We start from the raw sequence: 22,149 nt of genomic DNA, 5'->3' as shown, positions 1-22,149 counted from the left end.
GGAATGTGGGAGTGAGATGGGGGACTTGTCATAAAAAGGTACCCGCTCCCAGAAAATAAAAACTGGCAATTATTTTTCGGGGGAAGAGATGAGCAACACTTTAAGTGAAGAGCTGCTTTAATATATGCTAATGTTTATTATGAGATAAAACTGCCTCTTCTTTTCTCTTATTTGCAACCTAAAAAAACTGCTTACATACTGTCTAATGACTGTGCCAATTGTTTCTCAGATAATGCACCTTAAAGCGGATGTGCCACTAAAACAATATATTAAAAGCTAGCAGCTACAAATACTGCAGCTGCTGACTTTTAATATAAGGACACTTACCTGTCCTGGAGTCCAGCGGTGATCGCAGCAGAGGATGAGCCGATCGCTCGTCACCCTGCTGCTCCCCCCTCCATCCACGGTGAGGGAACCAGGAAGTGAAGCGCTGCGGCTTCACTGCCCGGTTCCCTACGGCGCATGCGCGAGTCGCGCTGCGCCCGCCGATTGGCTCACACGCTGTGTGCTGGGAGCCGAGTGTTCCCAGCACACAACGGGCGACAGACGGGATGTGACGGAATGCCCGTCTTTCGCCCGTAGCGTGTGGCCGGAAGTGGGTGCAAATACCTGTCTTTAGACAGGTGTCTGCACCCCCCTCCCCCCTGAAAGGTGTTAAATGTGACACCGGAGGGGGGGAGGGTTCCGATCAGCGGGACTCCACTTTAGGGTGGAGGACCGCTTTAATTTGTATTGCAAGATAAATTCTGCCTTGTTTTTTTTGCTATTTAACGTCTATTCAAGTCACATGCTCACATACAGTCCCAATGGTAGCCAAACAAACAGCTGGAGCTTGAATTCTTTGGAATTAGTTGGGGATACATGGATGAAGGGGAAAGTGGAGTTGTGATTCTGAAATGTTTTCATGCTTTAATATTGTATTACATTTATTAGCAGTTTGGTATTGCAAATCAAGAAGCTCACAACAAATTGTACTAATAAACCGTTGTGCCCCTGGCCAATGTCTGCAAAGTTGAGAGCTTTAAAGGGTTGTAAAGGTACAATTTTTTTTCCTAAATAGCTTCCTTTACCTTAGTGCAGTCCTCCTTCACTTACCTCATCCTTCCATTTTGCTTTTAAATGTCCTTATTTCTTCTGAGAAATGCTCACTTCCTGTTGTTCTGTCTGTAACTCCACACAGTAATGCAAGGCTTTCTCCCTGGTGTGGAGTGTCATGCTCGCCCCCTCCCTTGGAGAGTCAGGATGCCCAGTAACTCACAGCTCCTTTCTATATCTGCAACGTAGAGAGTGTCCTGACTCTCCTGTAGTCCAAGCGAGGGGGCGAGCACGACACTCCACACCAGGGAGAAAGCCTCGCATTACGGTGTGGAGTTACAGACAGAAGAACAGGAAGTGAGGATTTCTCAAAAGAAATAAGGACATTTAAAAGCAGAATTGAAGGATGAGGTAAGTGAAGGAGGACTGCACTAAGGTAAAGGAAGCTATTTAGGAAAAAAAATTGTACCTTTACAACCCCTTTAACTTTATATTTCAGCTTTCATATTTGTTGTGGCTTCTACTTCCATCATTCAATTCAGGTCTATTACCTATTATTAATAACAAATCAGGTGTCACAGCCAAAACGACCTTAAAAAAAACATATTTTTACATAGTAACAAATCAAATTAAGGTGCCCACCTCCCCAATCCTTTTTTTTTGACAGCCTCTTGTCCTTGCAAATGGCCAGAATGTATTATTAATATTTTACTTCCATAGATTTCAATGGGGTAAAATTTTAAGTTTGGATTTTCGGAAAACCAGGAAGATTTGCTTATCCCTAGTGAGGCTCATACACCAGCATTTATAGCCAACATGGGCAACTCACCTTAATCCAATCATTGTTGTGCCAAGGTGTGAGCTGACTGCCCGGAACATCACAGGAGCTGTGAAAGTTTGTGAAATCACCCTGATCTAATTTACTAGCCTTTGATGTCTGGGAGATGTGTTAATTGTTTGTGTTACATAGCTGAAGGTGTTCATTGTTGTCAAATTCACAGGTTAAAGCTATTAAAACAGCATTATAGGTAGGTGTCAAGTAGTGAAGAAGACCCTGTTTAGGTTTGTTAATCTAGTTTGATGTGGATAGTGTCTTTTAAGATTCTTTCCAACTAATTATCCTCTCTGTCTATAATGTTCACATGTACTGTCCTTTAAAAAAAATGATCTTTCCCATGTGAAAAGACTAATGGTTTTCCCTCATATGTTGGGACATTTTTTATACATTTTTGTTGCCTTAATATTTATTCTTCACTACATATGACTAAGATACACGCGGTCGTTCTAAACCGATGAGAATGGACCGAAGTTCAGTTTCATCGGTCCAAACCGACCGTGTGTATGGCCCATTGGTCTGTTGTCCTTCGGTCCAAAATTTTAAAACATGCTTTAAAATCAAACCGATGGACCGCTGACCGATCGGTCCAAACCGATGGTTAGTACAGAAAAGCATCGGTTGAAAACCCGCGCATGCTCAGAATCAAGTCAACGCATGCTTGGAAGCATTGAACTTCATTTTTTTCAGCACGTCGTTGTGTTTTACGTCACCGCGTTCTGACCCGATCGGTTTTTGGAACGATGGTGTGTACGCACATCAGACCGTCAGGCCACTTCAGCGGTGAACCGATGGAAACTTCCGTCAGACCATTCTCATGGTTTGGATCGACCGTGTGTACGCGCCCTAAGTATACCATGTTACTGTATTTGGGCTTGGACAATGGACTTGCACTTAAAGCATGCCGTTTGCTATGGGAGCAAGTGCTGGCGCGCTTCTGAGCTTGGACAGCATGGCTCGGCTTTTCCCCCTGCTCCCTCCTCTAAGGTTTTAACTGACAGCAACAAGAGCTAGTGGCTCCAGATGGCCTCAGTAAAGCCCATGAATGGAGGAAGAAAATAGAGTGGGGCTGAGGCCAGGAAAGTGCTGGATGGGCAGTGGTGTCAGGTAAGTGTTTAGGGAGTGGGAGGCACAGACATTGGAAGTTTTTTTTCCTTAATGCAAAAAATGCATTAAGATAGAAAAAAAAATACTTTTGCCTTTAGAACCACTTTAAAGCAAAATTGTCTACAGTTTTAAAATACCCCCCTTTTATCCTGGCTATTTACTAAAACACTCCTACAAGGCCTTTTTTTAAATCATATATCAATCTGTTTTATATTGGCCACTTATATTCCCTGCACAGAATTATTCATACAGGATGAAATAAATAGTAGAGAGCACAGAGTTGACCTCAAAGGTATGTTGCTATTCTTTGACTATGCAGTCATTGAATGGATAGGTTCTAAACTAGGGTGGATAATTACCTTAACTTCAGTAGAGAAAATAGAGGTGAGATGCTGCATCTGCATTTTCAATGGTTAGCCCTAGATTGATTTAAAGCGGGTGTTCACCCTAAAATACAACTTTATACCATGCCATTCAGCATACTAGCGTGAGCTACAGTATGCCTTTTTTTTTTTTTTTTGGGCTGTATTCACAGTTTAATCCGTTAGTTTCGTTTCAGACTACCCGCGAGGAGTAGGCGTTCCTATGAAGAGGGGAACATGATTGACGGCCGGCTATGGCGCGTCACGCTTCCCGAAAATAGCCGGAGAAGAACTCGGCTCTTCACGGCGCTATACAGCGCCTGCGCACAGACTAGGAGCTGACTGCGCAGGCGCCGTGAAGAGCCAAGTCCTATTTCGGCTATTTTCGGGAAGCGTGACGCGCCATAACTGGCCGTCAATCATGTGCCCCTCTTCATAGGAACGTCTACTCCCCGCGGGGAGTCTGAAAATTAACTAACGGATTAAACTATGAGTACAGCTAAAAAAAAAATAAAGGCATACTGTAGCTCACGCTAGTATGCTGGATGGCATGGTAGACAAAACATTTTTTTTTTTTTTAGGGTGAACCCCCGCTTTAAGCAAATTACCCTGAATTGTCTCTAAATGTTGCCACTCTCACTCTAAGGCCCCATACACACGAGAGGATTTATCCGCGAATACGTTCCAGCGGAACGTTTCCGCGGATAAATCATCTCGAGGATTTCAGCAGATTTCTCTGCGATGGAGTGTACTCACCATCGCATTGAAATCCTCTGGCGATGACGTGTCGCGCCGTCGCCGCGATTATGACGCGGCGACGTGCGCGACGCTGTCATATAAGGAATTCCACGCATGCGACGAATCATTACGACGCATGCGGGGGATCCCTTCAGACGGATGGATCCGGTGAGTCTATACAGACCAGCGGATCCATCCGTTGGGATGGATTCCAGCAGATGGATTTGCTTGGCATGTCAGCAAATATTCGATCTGCTGGAATCCATCCCAGGGGAGAAATATCCGCGGAAACCGATCCGCTGGAGTGTACACACCATAGGATCTATCCGCTGAAACCCATTCACTGGGATTTTTCAGCGGATGGATTCTATCGTGTGTATGGGGCCTTAAGCCTCGACAAGAAAACTGCTGGCAGAGCTTTCTTGCCGAGTAAACTGTGCATGTGTACAAGGCTTTGAGGTTTCTCATCGAGAAAACTGCCCAGAATCTAGACGAGAAAAATAGAGAGCCTGCTCATACGCCGTCGTATCTCTGTGATCCGCCCGTCCTAACTATGCGGCTGATTCATAGAATCAGTTACGCATAGATAGCCTTAAGATACGACAGGTGTAATTGACTTACACCGTCGGATCTTAGGATGCAATTCTAGGCCGACCGCTAGGTGGTGATTCCATTGCGGTCGGCGTAGAATATGCAAATGACTAGTTACGGCGATCCACGAAGATCCGCATGTTCGTCGCAATCTCGTACGTCGACGCTAGTCGGTTTTTCCCGTCGCAAAGTTACACCTGCTTTAACATGGCTTATTCCTGCGTGGAATTTCGATTTTTTTTTTTTGTGTAAGACGAAACGCTGTAATGCACGTCGCCGTTCCAAAAAAACGTCGGGGCGCCGTAATTTCGCGCAAAGCACGTCGGGAAATTTTAACACGGAGCATGCGCAGAACGTTCGTCGCGGGAACGCGCCTAATTTAAATGGTGCCCGCCCTATTTGAATTAGGCGGGCTTGCGCCGAGCGGATTTACGTTACACCGCCGCAAGTTTACAGGTAAGAGCTTTGTGAATCAGGCACTTACGCTGTAAACCTGCGGCGGTGTAACGTAAATCAGATATGTTACGCCGCGGGGGAGCAACGTAATTGTACCTGAATCTGGCCCAGTGTTTTTGTTACAGGACATGAAGTGAAGGGGAATCTCCCCAGTTGGACACAGATGGAGAAAAAAAACCTGCAGGGGTTACAATGTTCCCTCATTCTATGCAAAAGGAACTAAAACAGTTTTGGATTTTGTTCTACTGTAACTGAGGTTAGATAACATTTTAAGTTCAAACAGGTACATAGGTAGAAAGACTGCACACATCAGTCTTTTAATAACAGTCATAACACATGAATTCTTGTGGATGGTTTTTAATAACATTGGTATGATGTAATAAACACAAAGATTCAACTGTCTGAGACCTGGATAGGAGAATAATTATATAGTCACAGGTCTGAATCAAGCACATATTTATTACAATTAAAACAGATTTAAAAAGAGTATAGTTTGGTTTCTTTATCACATATGCCACCATAATATATATTTTTTCTGTAGTCAATGGATAATAACATTTGCGGTTTTCTTTTTAATGAAATGTCCAATATTCCTACCAATAGATACAATAAATTAAAGTATCACCTGTCATGATCTGGTTAAGGAGCAGTTAAAGGGGTTGTAAAGGTTAATTTTTTATTTTCTAAATAGGTTCCTTTAAGCTAGTGCATTGTTGGTTCATTTACCTTTTCCTTCTATTTCCCTTCTAAGGGCCAGATCCACAAAGAAGTTACGTTGGCGTATCTATTGATACGCCGCGTAACTTCTAGGATGCCCCGTCGTATCTTTGTTTTGTATCCACAAAACAAGATACGACTGAATTGGCGCTAGATCCGACTGACGTACGTCTTCTTAGGTGCATATCTACGCTGGCCGCTAGGTGGTGCTTCCGTAGAGTATGCAAATTAGCTAGATACGCCGATTCTCAGAACGTACGTCCGTCCGGCGCATTTTTTTACGTCGTTTACGTAAGGCTTTTTTCGGCGTAACGTTACCCCTGGGTCTATGAGGCGTACGCAATGTTAAGTTTGGACGTGGGGCCAGCGTCGAATTTTCCGTTGTGTACGTTGTTTGCGTAAAACGTTTGCGAATAGGGCTTTGCGTAAATTACGTTCACGTCGAAAGCATTGACTATTTGCGTTGTGATTTCAAACATGCGCACTGGGATACCCCCACGGACGGCGCATGCGCCGTTCAAAAAAAACGTCATTTACGTGGGGTCAAGTTGAATTAACATAAAACACGCCCACATCTTTGTCATTTGAATTCCGCGCCCTTACGCCGCCACATTTACGCTACGCCGCCGTAACTTTAGACGCAAGTGCTTTGTGAATACAGCACTTGCCTCTAAAAGTAGCGGCGGTATCGTAACTACGATACGCTACGCCTGCTTAAAATTACGCCGATCTATGTGGATCTGGCTCTAAATGTTTTTTTTCTTTGTCTGAATTTCTCACCTGTTCCTCCTCAGTAAGCTGTTTTGGCTGACTAACCCCCGTTTAGAACATGGGGGCAAGCTTACTGAGGAGAAACAGGAAGTGAGTTATTCAGAAGAAAAAAAAATTTTAGAAGGGAAATCGAAGGAAAAGGTAAGTGAACCCACAATGCACTAGCTTAAAGGAACCTATTTAGAAAATAAAAAAGGAACCTTTACAACCCCTTTAACAATCAAGCGACTATGAGGAAATGCAGGTAATTGCACACACAAACCCTAAAATAATCTCTGTGCAATTGACCAGCAAAATAAGGTGTTGGCTGAGTCAGGGAGAACAGAGAAGACTATGGCAGCGTCCGATTTGAATGAGGACATATAAATGTAGTAGTCCAGGTAATTCGATGTCGGATCCAAAACTTGTATAGAGCTGAAGAAAAAAGTTTGCAATGCACAGAGGGGTAGATCCACGTACAGCGGCGCATTATTGCGCCGGGCGTAGCGTATCTAAGATACACTACGCCGCCGTAACTTACCTTTTTTTTTTCGAATCCTCAAAGAATTTGCGTCGTAAGTTACGGCGACGTAGTGTATCTTTGGCGGCGTAATGGCGCGGCATTCAAATCTCTGTGATGGGGGCGGGTTTTATTTTTTGACAATACGTCGTGACCCGACGTAAACAACGTTTTTTTTTAACTGCGCATTCGCCGTCCGTGGGGGTATCCCAGTGCGCAGTGCGCATGCTCGAAATTAACCCGGAACAAGCCGATGCTTCCGACGGTGACGTCATTCTACGCAAATCCCTATTCGCGAACGACTTATGCAAATGACGTAAAAATTTCAAATTTCTACGCGGGAACGACGGCCATACTTAACATTGAGTATGCCTCATAACAGTAGCTTTAACTATACACCGGAAAAAGCCGAACGCAAACGACGTAAAAAAATGCGCCGGCCGGACGTACGTTCGTGGATCGCCGTAACTAGCTAATTTGCATACTCGGCGTGGAATTCGACGGAAACGCCACCTAGCAGCTTGTAACTGTCAGCCTTGCAATGCCTCGTGGGACTTGTGGTTTCTTAACAGCTGGAGGGCCACCAGTTTGAGGCCCCTGCCCTAAGCTAACCTCTTATGAACACAGCCCTTGTTAATGCTTTCCTTATGGTAGACTCATAAACAGGACGAAAGATGCCTTCAGATTCTTTTCTGTCATCTTAGAATTTTTTATGACCTGTTTTGGGCTTTTGGGATTTTGTGGTGTGTTCTTTCACTGATCTTTGAAGGAAGCCCACTCATTGGCCAGGCTGCATTGGAACTGAATTTTTGCTCGTTGACTGATGGAGGTCAAAGTCTTTGAAAATGCTTTCACCGTTTTTATTGGCTCATAAAATTTTCTTTGGAGTTCATAGAATTATTTGAAAATTTTAGATAATTTTATACTTTCTAAAGGCCCATTAACACGATCGAACAAATGTCCAACGGACTTGTTTGATCGGACAATCCGACCGCGCGTATGCTCCATCGGACGCTTGTTTTCGCTTTTTCATTGCACAAATGTTCCGTGTGAATGCTCTCAAACTTTTCGGCAACAAATGTCCGATGGAGGCTAATCCGATCGTGTGTCCAAAATACAAACACGCATGCTCAGAACCAATGCTAAAGATGAGACAACAATAATAGAAGTTGCCCACAGGGTGGCGATAAAGAGCTGAAAAAACACGTGATTTGGCTAAAAAAGTCCTGCCGTGTGTATGCAGAACAAGTTCACGGACACGAATGCCCTTCGAACAAAAATCCACAGAAAAGTTAAATGAAAATGTGAAAGTCCAGTTGAATGTGACTAACTACTGCTTAGATATACAATGACCTGAATAAATAAATACATTCACACACATTCATATTTTTTAAACATTATATAGTAAGAAATATGGTAATTCAAAATATTGTTCTTTCTTTGATTAATGTGTGATTTTTAGATTCATATTGCTGATTGATGGTTTATTTATTTTTTTTCAATAATAACAGGAACATCAAGTTGAATTCTAAAGTTAAAGTGGAGTTCCACCCATAAATATAACATTACATCAGTAGTTTTAAAAAAATGTCATTAGTCCTTTACGAAAAAAAATGTTTTTTTTTAGATGCCTTCAAAGTGTTGTTGCTAGGCAGAATAGTTAATCTTCCCTCTTCCTGCACCTAGGTGCTTAATGCTTCCTAACCTACACCGCACAGACTCCTGGGAATGTAGTGGGTGTAACTTTCCAGGAGTCTGTGCACTCCCCAGTCTCAAAGAATCATGTGACTTGGACAGCACAGGTGCTGAAACCTGATCTGACACTGCTTGTGCAGCACTGAGCATGTACGAGATCTGCAAGGCTGAAATCCAGGAAGTCATACAGTCTGGCTTCATGATGCCCACACTTAAGATGGCCCCAGTCAATTTCTATTTTATAAAGTGTCTAAATGCTGTAACAACCTAACAAAACGGACCTTAGTTTACAGACTAACTTTACTAGAATACATTAAGCTTGTGTATTACAGGGGTATTTATATTTAAAAAGTGAAATTGTGGCCGGAACTCCGCTTTAACCATTTGTTACAATGCTATGTTATTGTGGACATCAAGGTGGAATAGCTTGATACAACATGTAATTTTATTTATGAGGTCATCTATTTGCTCACTCTGCTCTTTCCTCCTGTCAGATTTTTCCTTTTCAGTATGTTTACATGCAACTTTCAATGATTGGACTATAAGACACCAAAATGAAATCCTGCCTAGGAAAACACATATAATGATATAATGAATACAGACTTACGTTAATGTGTGCTTTTTAAATCTGCCTGAAGTTCAGCTTTAACCACCTGCCAACCACTCACAGTAAATATACTGCAAGCAGGCAGCAGGTATAAGCATCAGGGCTTTCTTCCGGGTTCTAGGTACATATGTGCGCACCCCCTTCTTGACCCGTGCTGTGATTGGACACAGCACAAATTGGCAGCAGATTTCAGCCAATGATTTTGGCTGAGATCAGCTGTGTCCAATCACAGACAGTTCTGTGTTTACAAACACACAGAGCTCTGTGTGCATGGGAACAGCAATCTGGCTGTTTCTTCTCCATTAAAAACAGGGAGAAAAACAGTCAGAGAGTAAAGTAAGATGCAGCATATATTACACACATTACACATTGTTGGGCATATAGTTAACCCCTCAAGTGCCCTTATATTTTAACCCCTTCCCAGCCATTAGTACAGTGTCAGTGTCCAGTATTATTACTAATTGCTGTATTAAGCCGCGTACACACGATCAGTCCATCCGATGAGAACGGTCTGATGGACCGCTGTCATCGGTTAACCGATGAAGCTGACTGATGGTCCGTCGCGCCTACACACCATCGGTTAAATAATCGATCGTGTCAGAACGCGGTGACGTAAAACACAACGACGTGCTGAAAAAAATGAAGTTCAATGATTCCAAGCATGCGTCGACTTCATTCTGAGCATGCATGGATTTTTAACCGATGGTTTTGCCTACTAATGATCGGTTTTGACCTATCGGTTAGGAATCCATCGGTTAAATTTAAAGCAAGTTTGCTTTTTTTTAACCGATGGTTAAATAACCTACGGGGCCCACACACGATCGGTTTTGACCGATGAAAACGGTCCATCAGACCGTTGTCCTCTGTTTAACCTATCGTGTGTACGAGGCCTTAGTGTCACTAGTGACCTTAGCTTCAGTTAGTGTCCCTCCAAGATAGTGTCTGTTAGCACCAGATTGCCTGCCACCCTATCACAATCCCACTATATGTCGCTGATCACTATCATACAGTATAACGTCATAGCTGTGTAAATTCCAAGATATATACCAGAGTTTGTAGATGCTTCAACTTTCATACAAACCAATTAATATACAATTGTTGTTGTTTTTTTTTTTAATTGTTTGTTTATAAGATAAAAAAAAATTAAATCCAGTGGTGATCAGATACAACCAAAAGAAAACTCTATTTGTATGAAAAAATAATAAAAAGTTCATTTGCGTAGTGTTGTATGATTGCAATTGCTAGTTAAATAGCACAATGCTGAATAGCAAAAAATGCCCTGGTCATGAAGGGGGCAAAACGTTCCAGAGGTCAAGTGGTTAAAAAAAATTATAATGATTGAACCATTTAGTTGAATATGGCTTCTGAAAATATCAGTTACCTAGCTCTCCGTGGCTTTGATTCTCTCTGAGACGGAACAAAGTCAGAACTCCGTATGTGAAAACCTGTTCCAGGCTATAACTTAGCCTGAAGCAATATGATTAGCATGACAGACAATGAACATTTCAAAAGGTAGAGGTCACCGGTGGCAGCCCACATCTTTTAGCAGTAGTGATTTCTTGGCTTCAATAAAAAAAAAATGTATGTTAACATTAGTAAGCACACAGATATGTCAGTATTAGATTATTAATTGCTATTTTCTAAGATATTCCAGGATTGTGTCAAAGAATCAAGTGGAACTTGTGTCCCTTGTTTGTTGTAGATAATATGTTTCTGTTCCATATCTTGTCAAGGAAGTCACAATCTTAGACTGAGCATGGAATAATAGGCTTTATTCAGAACAAAAGATTTTCATCTATATCACCTATAAAGCAAAAGAAAATGATGTTATGTTATGTTAAGTTAAATATTTTATGTAGAAACTCGAAGAAGTTCCCTATAACAGGTGGTACTCCAGGTCATCACCACAGTGTCTACAATGTGTATTCTCTAACATCATACGCAGGGCTTTTTTTCAGGGGCAACTTGGGGGAACTCAGTTCCACCACCTCTGGCTCAGACCCTTTGGTGCCTGCTCACCACAATCACTTGTAAACACATAAGTCTGGTTTCTGTGTTTACAAGTGACAGCTTTGTAACCCCCTGAACTCTGCACTCTGTATGTTATGCAATTCTGGTATTTAATGCCCCTTTAAGACCCTTCTACTGTTTGTGAAATCTGAACGGGTCGTTGTTGAGTTCCTGCACCTATTTTCTGAGAAAAAAAGCTCTGATCATACGTATGGCCACACATGTATATAGAATAATCGTGCATGTTCTGTCAAAAAAAAAGCAGAGAAGGATACTGCCTGTACAACTGTTCCTGCAGCTGCAAGTCCAAAAGAAGATGGGGGTTTGTTATGGAAACATATAATAAATATTTTGAACTTCTAAAGTGTGCTATCCTACTGGTAGGACTATCCAACACTTTGGACTTCAGTTTGGGTTTAAGCATTGGAATAACAATCCTATTATGCAAAAAAAAAAAAAAAAAAAAAAAAGGGTTGTGAATGCCTAGACCAGGAGGCCAAGGTTCTTCATGGGCTGTGATGTTATGTAGTAAGTAAGATTCAGTGTTGTAGCATGGAAACTGTGTTTGTGGATGCTGGTAAAATCATGGGAATCATGGGAAGTAATGTCCTGAATGCAGCCGGTGGGAAGGGGCAGCATTTTGTAGGTTATAGAGACACAAATACAGAGAGTAGGTAAGAGTCAGTAAAATAAAAACAATAGCAACTTACACAGTAGTCTAAAGATATTGGCATAACAAAAAACACACAGCTCCAGGAAAGACAGCAGAGAAAAGCCCAACAGAGATCTGGAGCTTGGCACCAACCAGCTGTCACAGACAAAGCCAGCACTGGTGTACTTGAATCAGCTCACAACCGCAGGAGTGGGAGTGAGTCCACTATCATGGCAAAAACAGGCTTGAGAAAAGGGCAAATTGATGGGAATGAGTTGCCTGATTATTTTCAGTATCCACGTGTGCTCATGTGTAGTCTTGTATAGCGCTTCTGCAGGTGTGAGCTGGTCCTAGTATACCATTATCTTTACAAGCTGAATCTTCTCCCAATATCTGTGATCATGATGCTATGGTTGATGTGCTGTGTGACCCTGGATGAATCACATTCCCTAGCCAATTGTTTCTCTATGCTCCTGGCTACCGATTGCCATGGAGTTTTTTTAAGCTTTTTTTATTTTATTTAAAATTTACAGCCTGTCTCCTTTACACTTAGTGTAGTTTATTGAGGCTGCGGAAAATGGTTCACCTTTTTATTTGTTTTAGCTTATTGTAGGTGCCGTGCAAGAACTTCATGCGGGCAGACCAAGTGGCAATTGGATGCTGGATCCCCCACCTGTTGTAAAGTAGACCTATAGGCCCGGATTCACGTAGCACTTACGCCGACGTGCCCATAAAACTAGATACGCCTGAAATTAGGTTTCATCCAACCGACGTAAGTTTCCTACGCCGTCGTATCGTGGGCGCATATTTACGCTGGCCGCAAGGGGCGCTTCCATTGATTTACGATTTGAATATGCAAATGAGGGAGATACGCAGATTCACGAACGTACTTGCGCCCGGTTCATTAAGATACGCGGTTTACGTAAGGCACAGGTGTCAAACACAAGGCCTGCGGGCCAAATACGGCCCTCCAGGCCATTTCATGTGGCCCTCGCTCCTCTGGTCCTCATCCAGACCCTTACTTTCGGCTTTCAAGCAATGCATCCAGCTTCTTCCCAGCAGCAGCATAAGGAAAGGGGGCACTGTGATGTAAGGGAGAGTAGGGGACTCAACTTCTGATGGTGGGGTGGCTCTTGACATCTAATATATGGAAAGGGGATGTGCTGGACATCTAATCTTACAGATACAACCGGCCCTTTTGAGGGCAATCATAATACTGATGCGGCCCACGATGAAATTGAGTTTGACACCCCTGACGTAAGGCTTACATCCGGCGTATAGTTATTCCCCATCTATGAGGCGCAGCTCATGCAAAGGTATGGACCAGGGAACAGCCGTCGTATTTTACGTTGTTTACGTAGTAGTACGTGAATAGGGATGGGTGTAGGTTACGTTCACGTCGTAGGCAGTGATTCGTCGTATCTTAAGGAGTATTTCCGACGGGATTCTGAGCATGCGCACTGGGTTGCGTCCATGGGACGGCGCATTCGCCGTTCGTTCGGCCCTTCATTTGCATGGGGTCATGCTTCATTTAAATGGATCACGCCCACTTCCACCTACTTTGAATTAGGCCGGCTTATGCCTACGAATTTACGTTATGCAGGTGACAAGAAAGTTCCCATGTTGCAAACAGCCATTGGAAATAATAGTGCCATTTGTACTACTATAAATTATATGAAAAACACCAGAGAAAAATGTAATAATACATTTAAGTGTTTGTTCACCAATGCCAGAAGTCTGCCAAGCAAAGCAGGTGAGTTGGACGCTCTGGCGCATGAGGAGAGCTATGATGTAATCGGTATTGCTGAAACTTGGCTTCAATCGTCACATGACTGGGCTATTAATATTCCTGGCTATGCTCTCTTTCGGAAAGACAGGGTAAAAAGGAAAGGTGGAGGGGTCTGTCTCTATGTGAGAAGTGACCTCAAAGCAAGCGTGAAAGAGAACCTGGTTGATGGAGAGTGTGATGAGGCTGAAGCATTATGGGTGGAACTGCATACAGATGTGTGTAGTTCAAAATTAATCATTGGAGTTTGTTATAAACCACCCAATGTTAATGAGGAGGTGGAGACTCAGCTCCTTGCACAGATGGAAAGGGCTGCAAGGGCTGGGACGGTGATAATAATGGGGGATTTTAACTACCCAGAAATTGACTGGATTAATGGCACTTCTGGGACAGTTAAAGGACAAAAATTTAAAAACCTATTGCAGGACAATTTTATGGTGCAGTTTATTGAGGCCCCAACTAGGAATGATGCTCTGTTGGACCTGATAATCTCAAACCATGCAGAGCTTATTACTAATGTTCAGATAAAGGAACACCTGGGTAGCAGTGATCATAACATGATTTCATTTAATGTTAACTATAAGCCTATAAGCAAGAAATACATACAGGAAATATTAAAACACTACATTTTAAGAGAGCAAATTTTCCAAGGATGAGGGCTGCTCTCCAGGACTTGGACTGGGGGGGACTATTGGCACCAATGAACACAGAACAGAAATGGGAATTCTTCAAAAAGACTGTGTGGAACCTCACTGCAAAGTATGTTCCCATGGGCAATAAGTTTAAAAGGCTAAAAATAAAACCTATGTGGCTCACGGTCAAAGTTAAAAAAGCTATAAACAATAAGAAAGTAGCTTTTAAAAAATATAAAAATGAAGGAACACTAGTGTTGTTTAAATGTTACAAAGAATATAACAGGATATGTAAAAAGGAAATCAAGGATGCAAAAAATCAAAATGAACGACAGATTGCAAAAGATAGTAGGACAAACCCCAAAAAATTATTTTAAATATATTAATAGTAAAAAGGTGAAGTCCGAGCATGTAGGCCCCTTACAAAATAATCTAGAGTGGGTGACTGGGGACAAAGAGAAGGCAAATTTATTAAATGCTTTCTTCAGCTCTGTGTATACAATGGAGCATGGGGGAGCTCATGTCCAAAATGGGGGTGGGAGTGACACAGCCCCAAATCCACAATGGCTCAAAAGTGATATGGTCCAGAAATATTTAGACAGAATAAAGGTGGATAAAGCACCTGGACCAGATGGCATCCACCCACGGATCCTAGGTGAGTTGAGCTCTGTCATTTCAAAGCCACTGTATCTAATATTTAGGGACTCATTAAAGACAGGAATAGTACCACTGGATTGGCGCAGGGCCAATGTGGTGCCCATATTTAAAAAGGGAACAAAGTCTTTACCAAGTAACTATAGACCTGTTAGTCTAACTTCTATAGTTGGGAAGATACTGGAACGTTTAATAAAAGACCACATGGATGAGTTCTTGCTGGAAAAAAACTATCTAAGCAGCAGACAGCATGGATTCATGAAAGACAGAAGTTGTCAGACAAACCTGATTTCCTTTTATGAAGAGGTAAGTAAGACCCTGGACAGAGGTGTGGCTGTGGACGTGATATATTTGGATTTTGCAAAAGCATTCGATACAGTTCCCCACACATGGCTCATGTGTAAGGTAAGGTCTACAGGATTGGATATATCAGTTTGTAAATGGATAGAAAACTGGCTGAAAGACAGAATTCAGAGAGTGGTGGTTAATGATTCTTACTCTGAATGGTCCAATGTTATCAGTGGTGTACCCCAAGGTTCAGTGCTGGGACCCTTACTTTTCAATATATTTATAAATGATATTGGGTCTGAGATCAAAAGTAACATTTCTGTCTTTGCAGATGACACCAAGCTATGCAGTGGAATAACGTCCTTGCAGGATGTCTACCATTTACAAGCCGACCTCAATGCTCTGTCTAATTGGGCGACTAAGTGGCAGATGAGGTTTAATGTAGATAAATGTAAAGTTATGCACTTAGGGACTAAGAATATGCATGCATCATACATGCTAGGGGGAGTACAACTGGGGGGATCTGTAATGGAGAAGGATCTGGGGGTCTTGGTAGATCATAAGCTCAATAATAACATGCAATGCCAAGCTGCGGTTTCCAAAGCGAGCAAAGTCCTTTCTTGTATTAAGAGAGGTATGGACTCCAGAGACAGAGATATAATTTTGCCCCTGTACAAATCATTAGTAAGACCTCATCTGGAATATGCAGTTCAGTTTTGGGCACCAGTTCTCAAAAAGGATATCAGGGAATTGGAGAAAGTGCAGAGAAGGGCAACCAAACTGATAAGAGGCATGGAGGAGCTCAGCTATGAGGAAAGATTAGAGGAACTGAATTTATTCACTCTTGAGAAGAGGAGAATTAGGGGGGATATGATTAACATGTTCAAATATATAAGAGGTCCATACAGTGGACTTGGTGTTGAGTTATTCACTTTACGGTCAACCCTGAGGACAAGAGGGCACTCTTTACGTCTAGAGGAAAAGAGATTTCACCTCCAAATACGGAAAGGTTTTTTCACAGTAAGAGCTGTGAAAATGTGGAACAGACTCCCTCCAGAGGTGGTTCTGGCCAGCTCAGTAGATTGCTTTAAGAAAGGCCTGGATACTTTCCTAAATGTACATAAAATAACTGAGTACTAAGATTTGTAGGTAAAGTTGATCCAGGGTAAATCCGATTGCCTCTCGGGGGATCAGGAAGGAATTTTTTCCCCTGCTGTAGCAAATTGGATCATGCTCTGCTGGGGTTTTTTGCCTTCCTCTGGATCAACTGTGGGTATGGAGTTGGGTGTATGGGATTGTACTGTGTTTTTTATTTTGTTTGTTTATTTTTATTTTTTGTGGTTGAACTAGATGGACTTGTGTCTTTTTTCAGCCTGACTAACTATGTAACTATGTAACGTTGGGAGCAAGTGCTTTGTGAATACTGTGCTTGCCGCTCTGCGCTACGTCGGTGTAGCGTATATTCAATACGCTACGCCGGCATAACTATGCGCCGCTCTCTCTGAATCCAGGCCATATACTGCTTAGCTCTAGGGTAGGTGATAAGCAAGCAACATGATTTATAATGCCCTTACCAGCCTCCAGGTTTGTAATATCAAAGTGATGTTGGACAGAGAACACCTCTATCACTCTCGTCATGGACTTTTGGACATGCACAGGGAATATATGTTTTCCTCCCTCATCATCCCAGCGAGAGAACACCTGATGAGGCAGAGGTGGCAGGACATGTGATCTGCAGCCAGATGTACAGATTCATTTTTCTATTGCTACCAGAGTACTGATGTCTAAGCATCTTCATTACCAGTCTTGATATCCTTCCAGCTATTCACCCATGTCATCCATCCTAACCTGAACTTCACTGTGAATTACAATGTCTGTGAGGATAACAAAAACAACTGTTTCTGTACATTACTCTTTATTGCAATACTGATTTTTCTCTAGTGTCTGTTACAATGGTGACTGTATGACAAAGATCCTAGTGGAGAGGAGCATGTGGATTTACCATGTACCACATAACATCAATAAAACTCATTCTGGGATTTTATAAGACGAGTGGCTCTACTTTTGTTTCTGGTGCTGTAACTGCCAGTGGGTCATGGACAGCTTAGAACCAGCAACCATCGGCTGGCAGAATGGGGATGGAAACTTTGGTGAGGAGTGGTTGAAACTATTGGCAGCTTATAGAGACTATGCTTGTGCTGCCACCAGTGAAAAATTAGCAGGAGGAAAACCGTGGTGGTCAGTCCCTGCTAAGAGAAAAATGAAACTAGGGGCTTGTTGCTCTTTCACATGTTTCATACAGTAGGTAGTATATATACAGGACCACAGCCATCAGCATTTTCCAGGAGCTCTTCCTGTTGGGTCTGAAAGAGTGACCCTCCCCAGGGCGAGAACTGTCCCAGTAGTAATCAGCGCACGTACCTACCAGTAGGACGTTGTGGCTCCTGGGCTCCAGACAGGCAGGGTCTCCATCTCCCAGCCGCAGCACGCCTTGGCTCCAGGACCAACCACCAGCTTCTCCCTGGCCGCCTCTCCCCCTCCACAGGCTTCACCCCCGGGAGGCTCACAAGGTAGGCCCCTGCTACTCCGAGCTATCTACACCTCCCCGGGGCCCGTAAGCGGCCGTCCTTTTCAGGACAAGCCGCGGCGGCGGCCTAATCTTTCACTATCAGGGAAACGGCCTCCCTCCTTCTCATCCCCGATCTCCGGCCCCCAACCACCAATCGGAACCTGAGGTACCCCCCCTCGGCCTCCGCCAGCCAGCCAACCGGATCCTGGCCCTCGCGCCACCTCATGGAACAATTTGCGGCAGCCGCGTTTAGGAAAGACCGCGGCTTCATCCGCGGCCTAGCGGCTCGCCACACCAAACATCCAGCACCCGTCCTCAAAATTTACAGTAAGCCCCCTCATACCCCAGGAGGACCCCCCCCTCACTAGACACCCCTCTGTCTTCTCCCCCCCCCCCCCACTCTAGCTATCCATCCAGCTGCAGGCCATCCAGACCAGGACCCCTGATCAGTGGCCATCTGAACTCTTCCCCCCCCAACCCAATAACCACAAGCGGCTCCTACTGGACATATTCAGGAGAGAGTATATTTCCCCCCCCCCCCCCCCCCATTCACTAGGCCCTAACAACCACAGCTTTTCTCAGATTTTTTTGATACAGGGCTCGTCCGATCGCCTCTGAGGGGTCAGGAAGGAATTTTTTCCCCTATCCACAGCACATTGGCACAGCACGGGTAGGGTTTTTTTGCCTTCCTCTGGATCAAAGAAAAAAATAGGAAGGGAGGATTCAGTGAATCCTCCTGAAAACCCCCCACCCCAAATAGGCATCATTTCCCCACGCCTCTCGGCGACTATGGCCAAGCTGAAATACTCTGCAGAAACCATACAGAGATTACAGCCATTTGCCTCAAGATTATTAGCCGCCACCAAAAAAGCTCTAAGGACTGATCAAATTTTTAGAATCGATCGACGATCGACACGGCAAAATTACATCCACTTACCCCAGCCTACGCGAATATCATGCGCTTTGGTTAACACAAGATCAGCAGTAAGACACCGACTGGAAATCCATGATTTCATCCTACAATGCGACTTAGACTGTCTCTTTATTACAGAAAGCTGGCTCACAGCTGACTGTAACACCATTCTAGGTGAATTGGTGCCAGAAAATTATCGCATTATAACAGAAAACAGAGTGGGGCAAAGAGGAGGAGGCCTGGCAGTGATCCATAAGACTCACCTCGCGATCACTAAACCAGCCCTTCAGTACTCCCTTCCATTCATGGAAACCCTCACTCTACAACTACAAACAAACCCCCAGGAGACCGTTCATATTTTTCTCTGCTATAGACCACCGGGTCCAAAATCACAGTTTCTCTCACCTTGGACAGAATTCATGTCCACTTTCACCCTAAACAGCAAACACCTTTTGCTACTCGGGAATTTCAACCTCTGGGCAAACTCCTCACAGGATCCAGTGGCCGACGCCTGCATTGACCATCTGGAAGGACTAGGTCTGCAGCAACTAGTATGTGGGCCCACACATACAAATTTCCGGTCACGCGCTCGACCTGATTTTCAGACAAGATCTGGAAATAAACATTTTGGAAAATGAACCGTTGCCATGGACAGATCACCATGCAATTAAATTCATAGTTTCCATAATTCCACCATTAATAAAAATACCTAAGCCGGTGATAACACACTGGACTAGATCTCAGAAGAAGCTCCATTCGGAACTCTTCAAATCTACCTTAGGTAATAAAATAAAAATAATCCAAACACCTCAAACAGCCTCAGAAACACTGGACGCCATAAATACAGCCCTATTACAGTCAGCCGACTTAATAGTGCCGAAACGCAAGACCTGCATCCGGGAAAAACAACTCCGGCTGGTTTAACAACCAGCTGTCGTTTCTGAAGCAAGAGCGCAGAAGGGCGGAAGCCGCCTGGAAAAGAAACGCTTCAGAGGAGAACCTTACCATCTATAAGGCAATAACAAGAAAATACCATAAAGAGATCTTCAAAGCCAAAAAATATCACTTTTCCAATGCCATCACCAACGCCATAAACCGCCCCCGCGAACTAATCAAGCTGGTCACTCAGACCATGAATCCAGGATGTCTTGAACCCAACCCCCCAGTTCAGATACCCAAGAATTCTGTAATGAATTATCGGATTTCTTCATCAATTAAATTGAGAGAATCCGGGAAAGCATTCAGCAAAACAATACCCCCCTCAACCCCCCCCTCAATCATTCACACAACACCCATAGAAATCTGCTACAATCAACAAAATTCACTCTGAAACCCATCTCCATTGATGCCGTTAAAAATATCATCGGTACTTTGCGAAACAGCACAGCGCCTAATGATATTATCCCCGCTAAACTGCTGAAGGAATGTGCCGATATCCTGGCACCGCCTATCACGCAGCTTATAAATCAGTCATTCAAGGAAGGCATAGTGCCCTCGCAGCTGAAAGAGGGCACAATCCAACCCATCTTGAAGAAACCCACCCTAGACCCCAAGGACCCAATTCACCGCCGTCCGATAACAGGCCTAACCGCCCTCTCCAAGGTAATGGAAAAAGTAGTGGTACAACAGCTGCAACAGCATCTAGATACCCATAATCTACTTGAGCCATTTCAATCGGGTTTCCGTCCCGGACACGGGACGGAAACAGCATTGCTCAAAATTTGGGATGATGCCCTCGAGGCCGCAGACGAAGGAGAACCCTGTCTCCTGGTTCTGTTGGACCTAAGCGCAGCTTTCGACACGGTAGACCACAAACTATTACTGACTCGGCTAGCTGAAGTAGCCAGAGTCGCAGAAGGTGATTTATCATGGTTCTCCTCCTTTCTAGAAAACCGATCACAAACAGTGAAATTGGGACCTTTCACTTCTGAAAAACGCACGGTATCATGCGGAGTCCCCCAGGGATCCCCTCTGTCACCGGTGCTGTTCAATATATACCTTCACCCTCTCTTTGAAATCATCAGTAGCCAAAAACTACTTTATCACTCATTTGCAGACGACACGCAACTGTATTTTCGCATCCGCAATAAAAAGGATCATCATCCAAATCTAGAGACATTCCTCTCTTTGATAGAAAACTGGATGACTAAGAGTTATCTTAAACTCAACAGTTCCAAAACAGAACTTCTTCTGTTACACGCCAGTCGTAAGAGTCAACTGGCAACAACTTGGACATCCCCACCCATTCTGGGCCAAATCATCACCCCTAGCTCCAAAGTCAAAAGTCTCGGGGTCATTTTCGACACCTACATGACAATGGATGCACAAATAGGGTCAGTAGTCAGCGGATCCCACCATCTGCTGCGCCTACTACGCAGACTTATTCCATTTATTCCTAAAGAAGACGTAGCAGTCGTGGTGGGAACAATTGTGAACTCCAGACTGGACTATGCAAATGCCCTTTACCTCGGACTCCCAAAGTACCAGATCTCTCGCCTGCAAGTCGTACAAAATACGGCCGCCAGACTTGTGACTGGGAAAAAAACGTGGGAATCTATCTCACCCTCGTTGAGATCCCTTCACTGGTTGCCAGTAAAAGACAGAATTGCTTTTAAAGCACTCTGTCTGACACATAAGTGCATCCATGGGAAGGCTCCGCAATATCTATGCGAAAAGATAAAAGCTCACAACCCCAATCGCATTCTGCGATCCACCAACCAAAATCTGCTTCAGATACCCAAAGCCAAATTCAAGTCCAAAGGAGAAAGAAGATTTGCGCTCCAAGGTCCCAGACTATGGAATGCTTTACCAACCAGCATTCGGTTGGAGGAAAACCACCGGACCTTCAGAAGAAAGATCAAAACTCATCTCTTTTGATATCAAGAGAGACAGGAACAACGAGCGCCCAGAGGCGATTTAGTTCGCATGTGCCGCGCTATATAAGTTTTTCATTCATTCATATATATATATATATATACGTTTTGGTTATTTTCCATTATCAGACACAGGTAAACCACCCACAGTTTACAAACTGATAGTAAATTAGTAAATGCAGTAACATAATTTACATCTCTACACTCCTGCAATACTTGCAACTTATTGAAGGCATAAAAAAAAATTATCACAGTGGACATCTATTCCCACATCAGGAGCACTGTGGAAAAAAACACTGGCTCATTTGTTCCACTGGTAATATACAAGCTGTCCATACTTTGTACAATTCAAGGAAGAA

The 22,149-nt window shown here is 43.5% G+C and overlaps 1 protein-coding gene across 1 annotated transcript in view; it reads right to left on the bottom strand.

Moving 5' to 3' along the window:
- Positions 1-10,598: 10,598 nt before the first annotated feature.
- The window catches only part of SPARCL1 (SPARC like 1), a 46,997-nt gene continuing 35,446 nt past the window's right edge, over positions 10,599-22,149 (bottom strand). The window contains exon 11 of the mRNA XM_040325904.1: positions 10,599-11,217. Within this exon, the coding sequence (XP_040181838.1) occupies positions 11,189-11,217 (29 nt within the window). The 3' untranslated portion in view covers positions 10,599-11,188. The remainder of the gene's footprint in view (positions 11,218-22,149) is intronic.

Source organism: Rana temporaria, chromosome 1, assembly GCF_905171775.1.
Source record: "Rana temporaria chromosome 1, aRanTem1.1, whole genome shotgun sequence".
NCBI classification, from domain to species: Eukaryota; Metazoa; Chordata; class Amphibia; order Anura; family Ranidae; genus Rana; species Rana temporaria.
The sequence above is the reverse complement of the archived record's forward strand: the minus strand, read 5'-3'. Positions and strand labels throughout refer to the sequence as shown.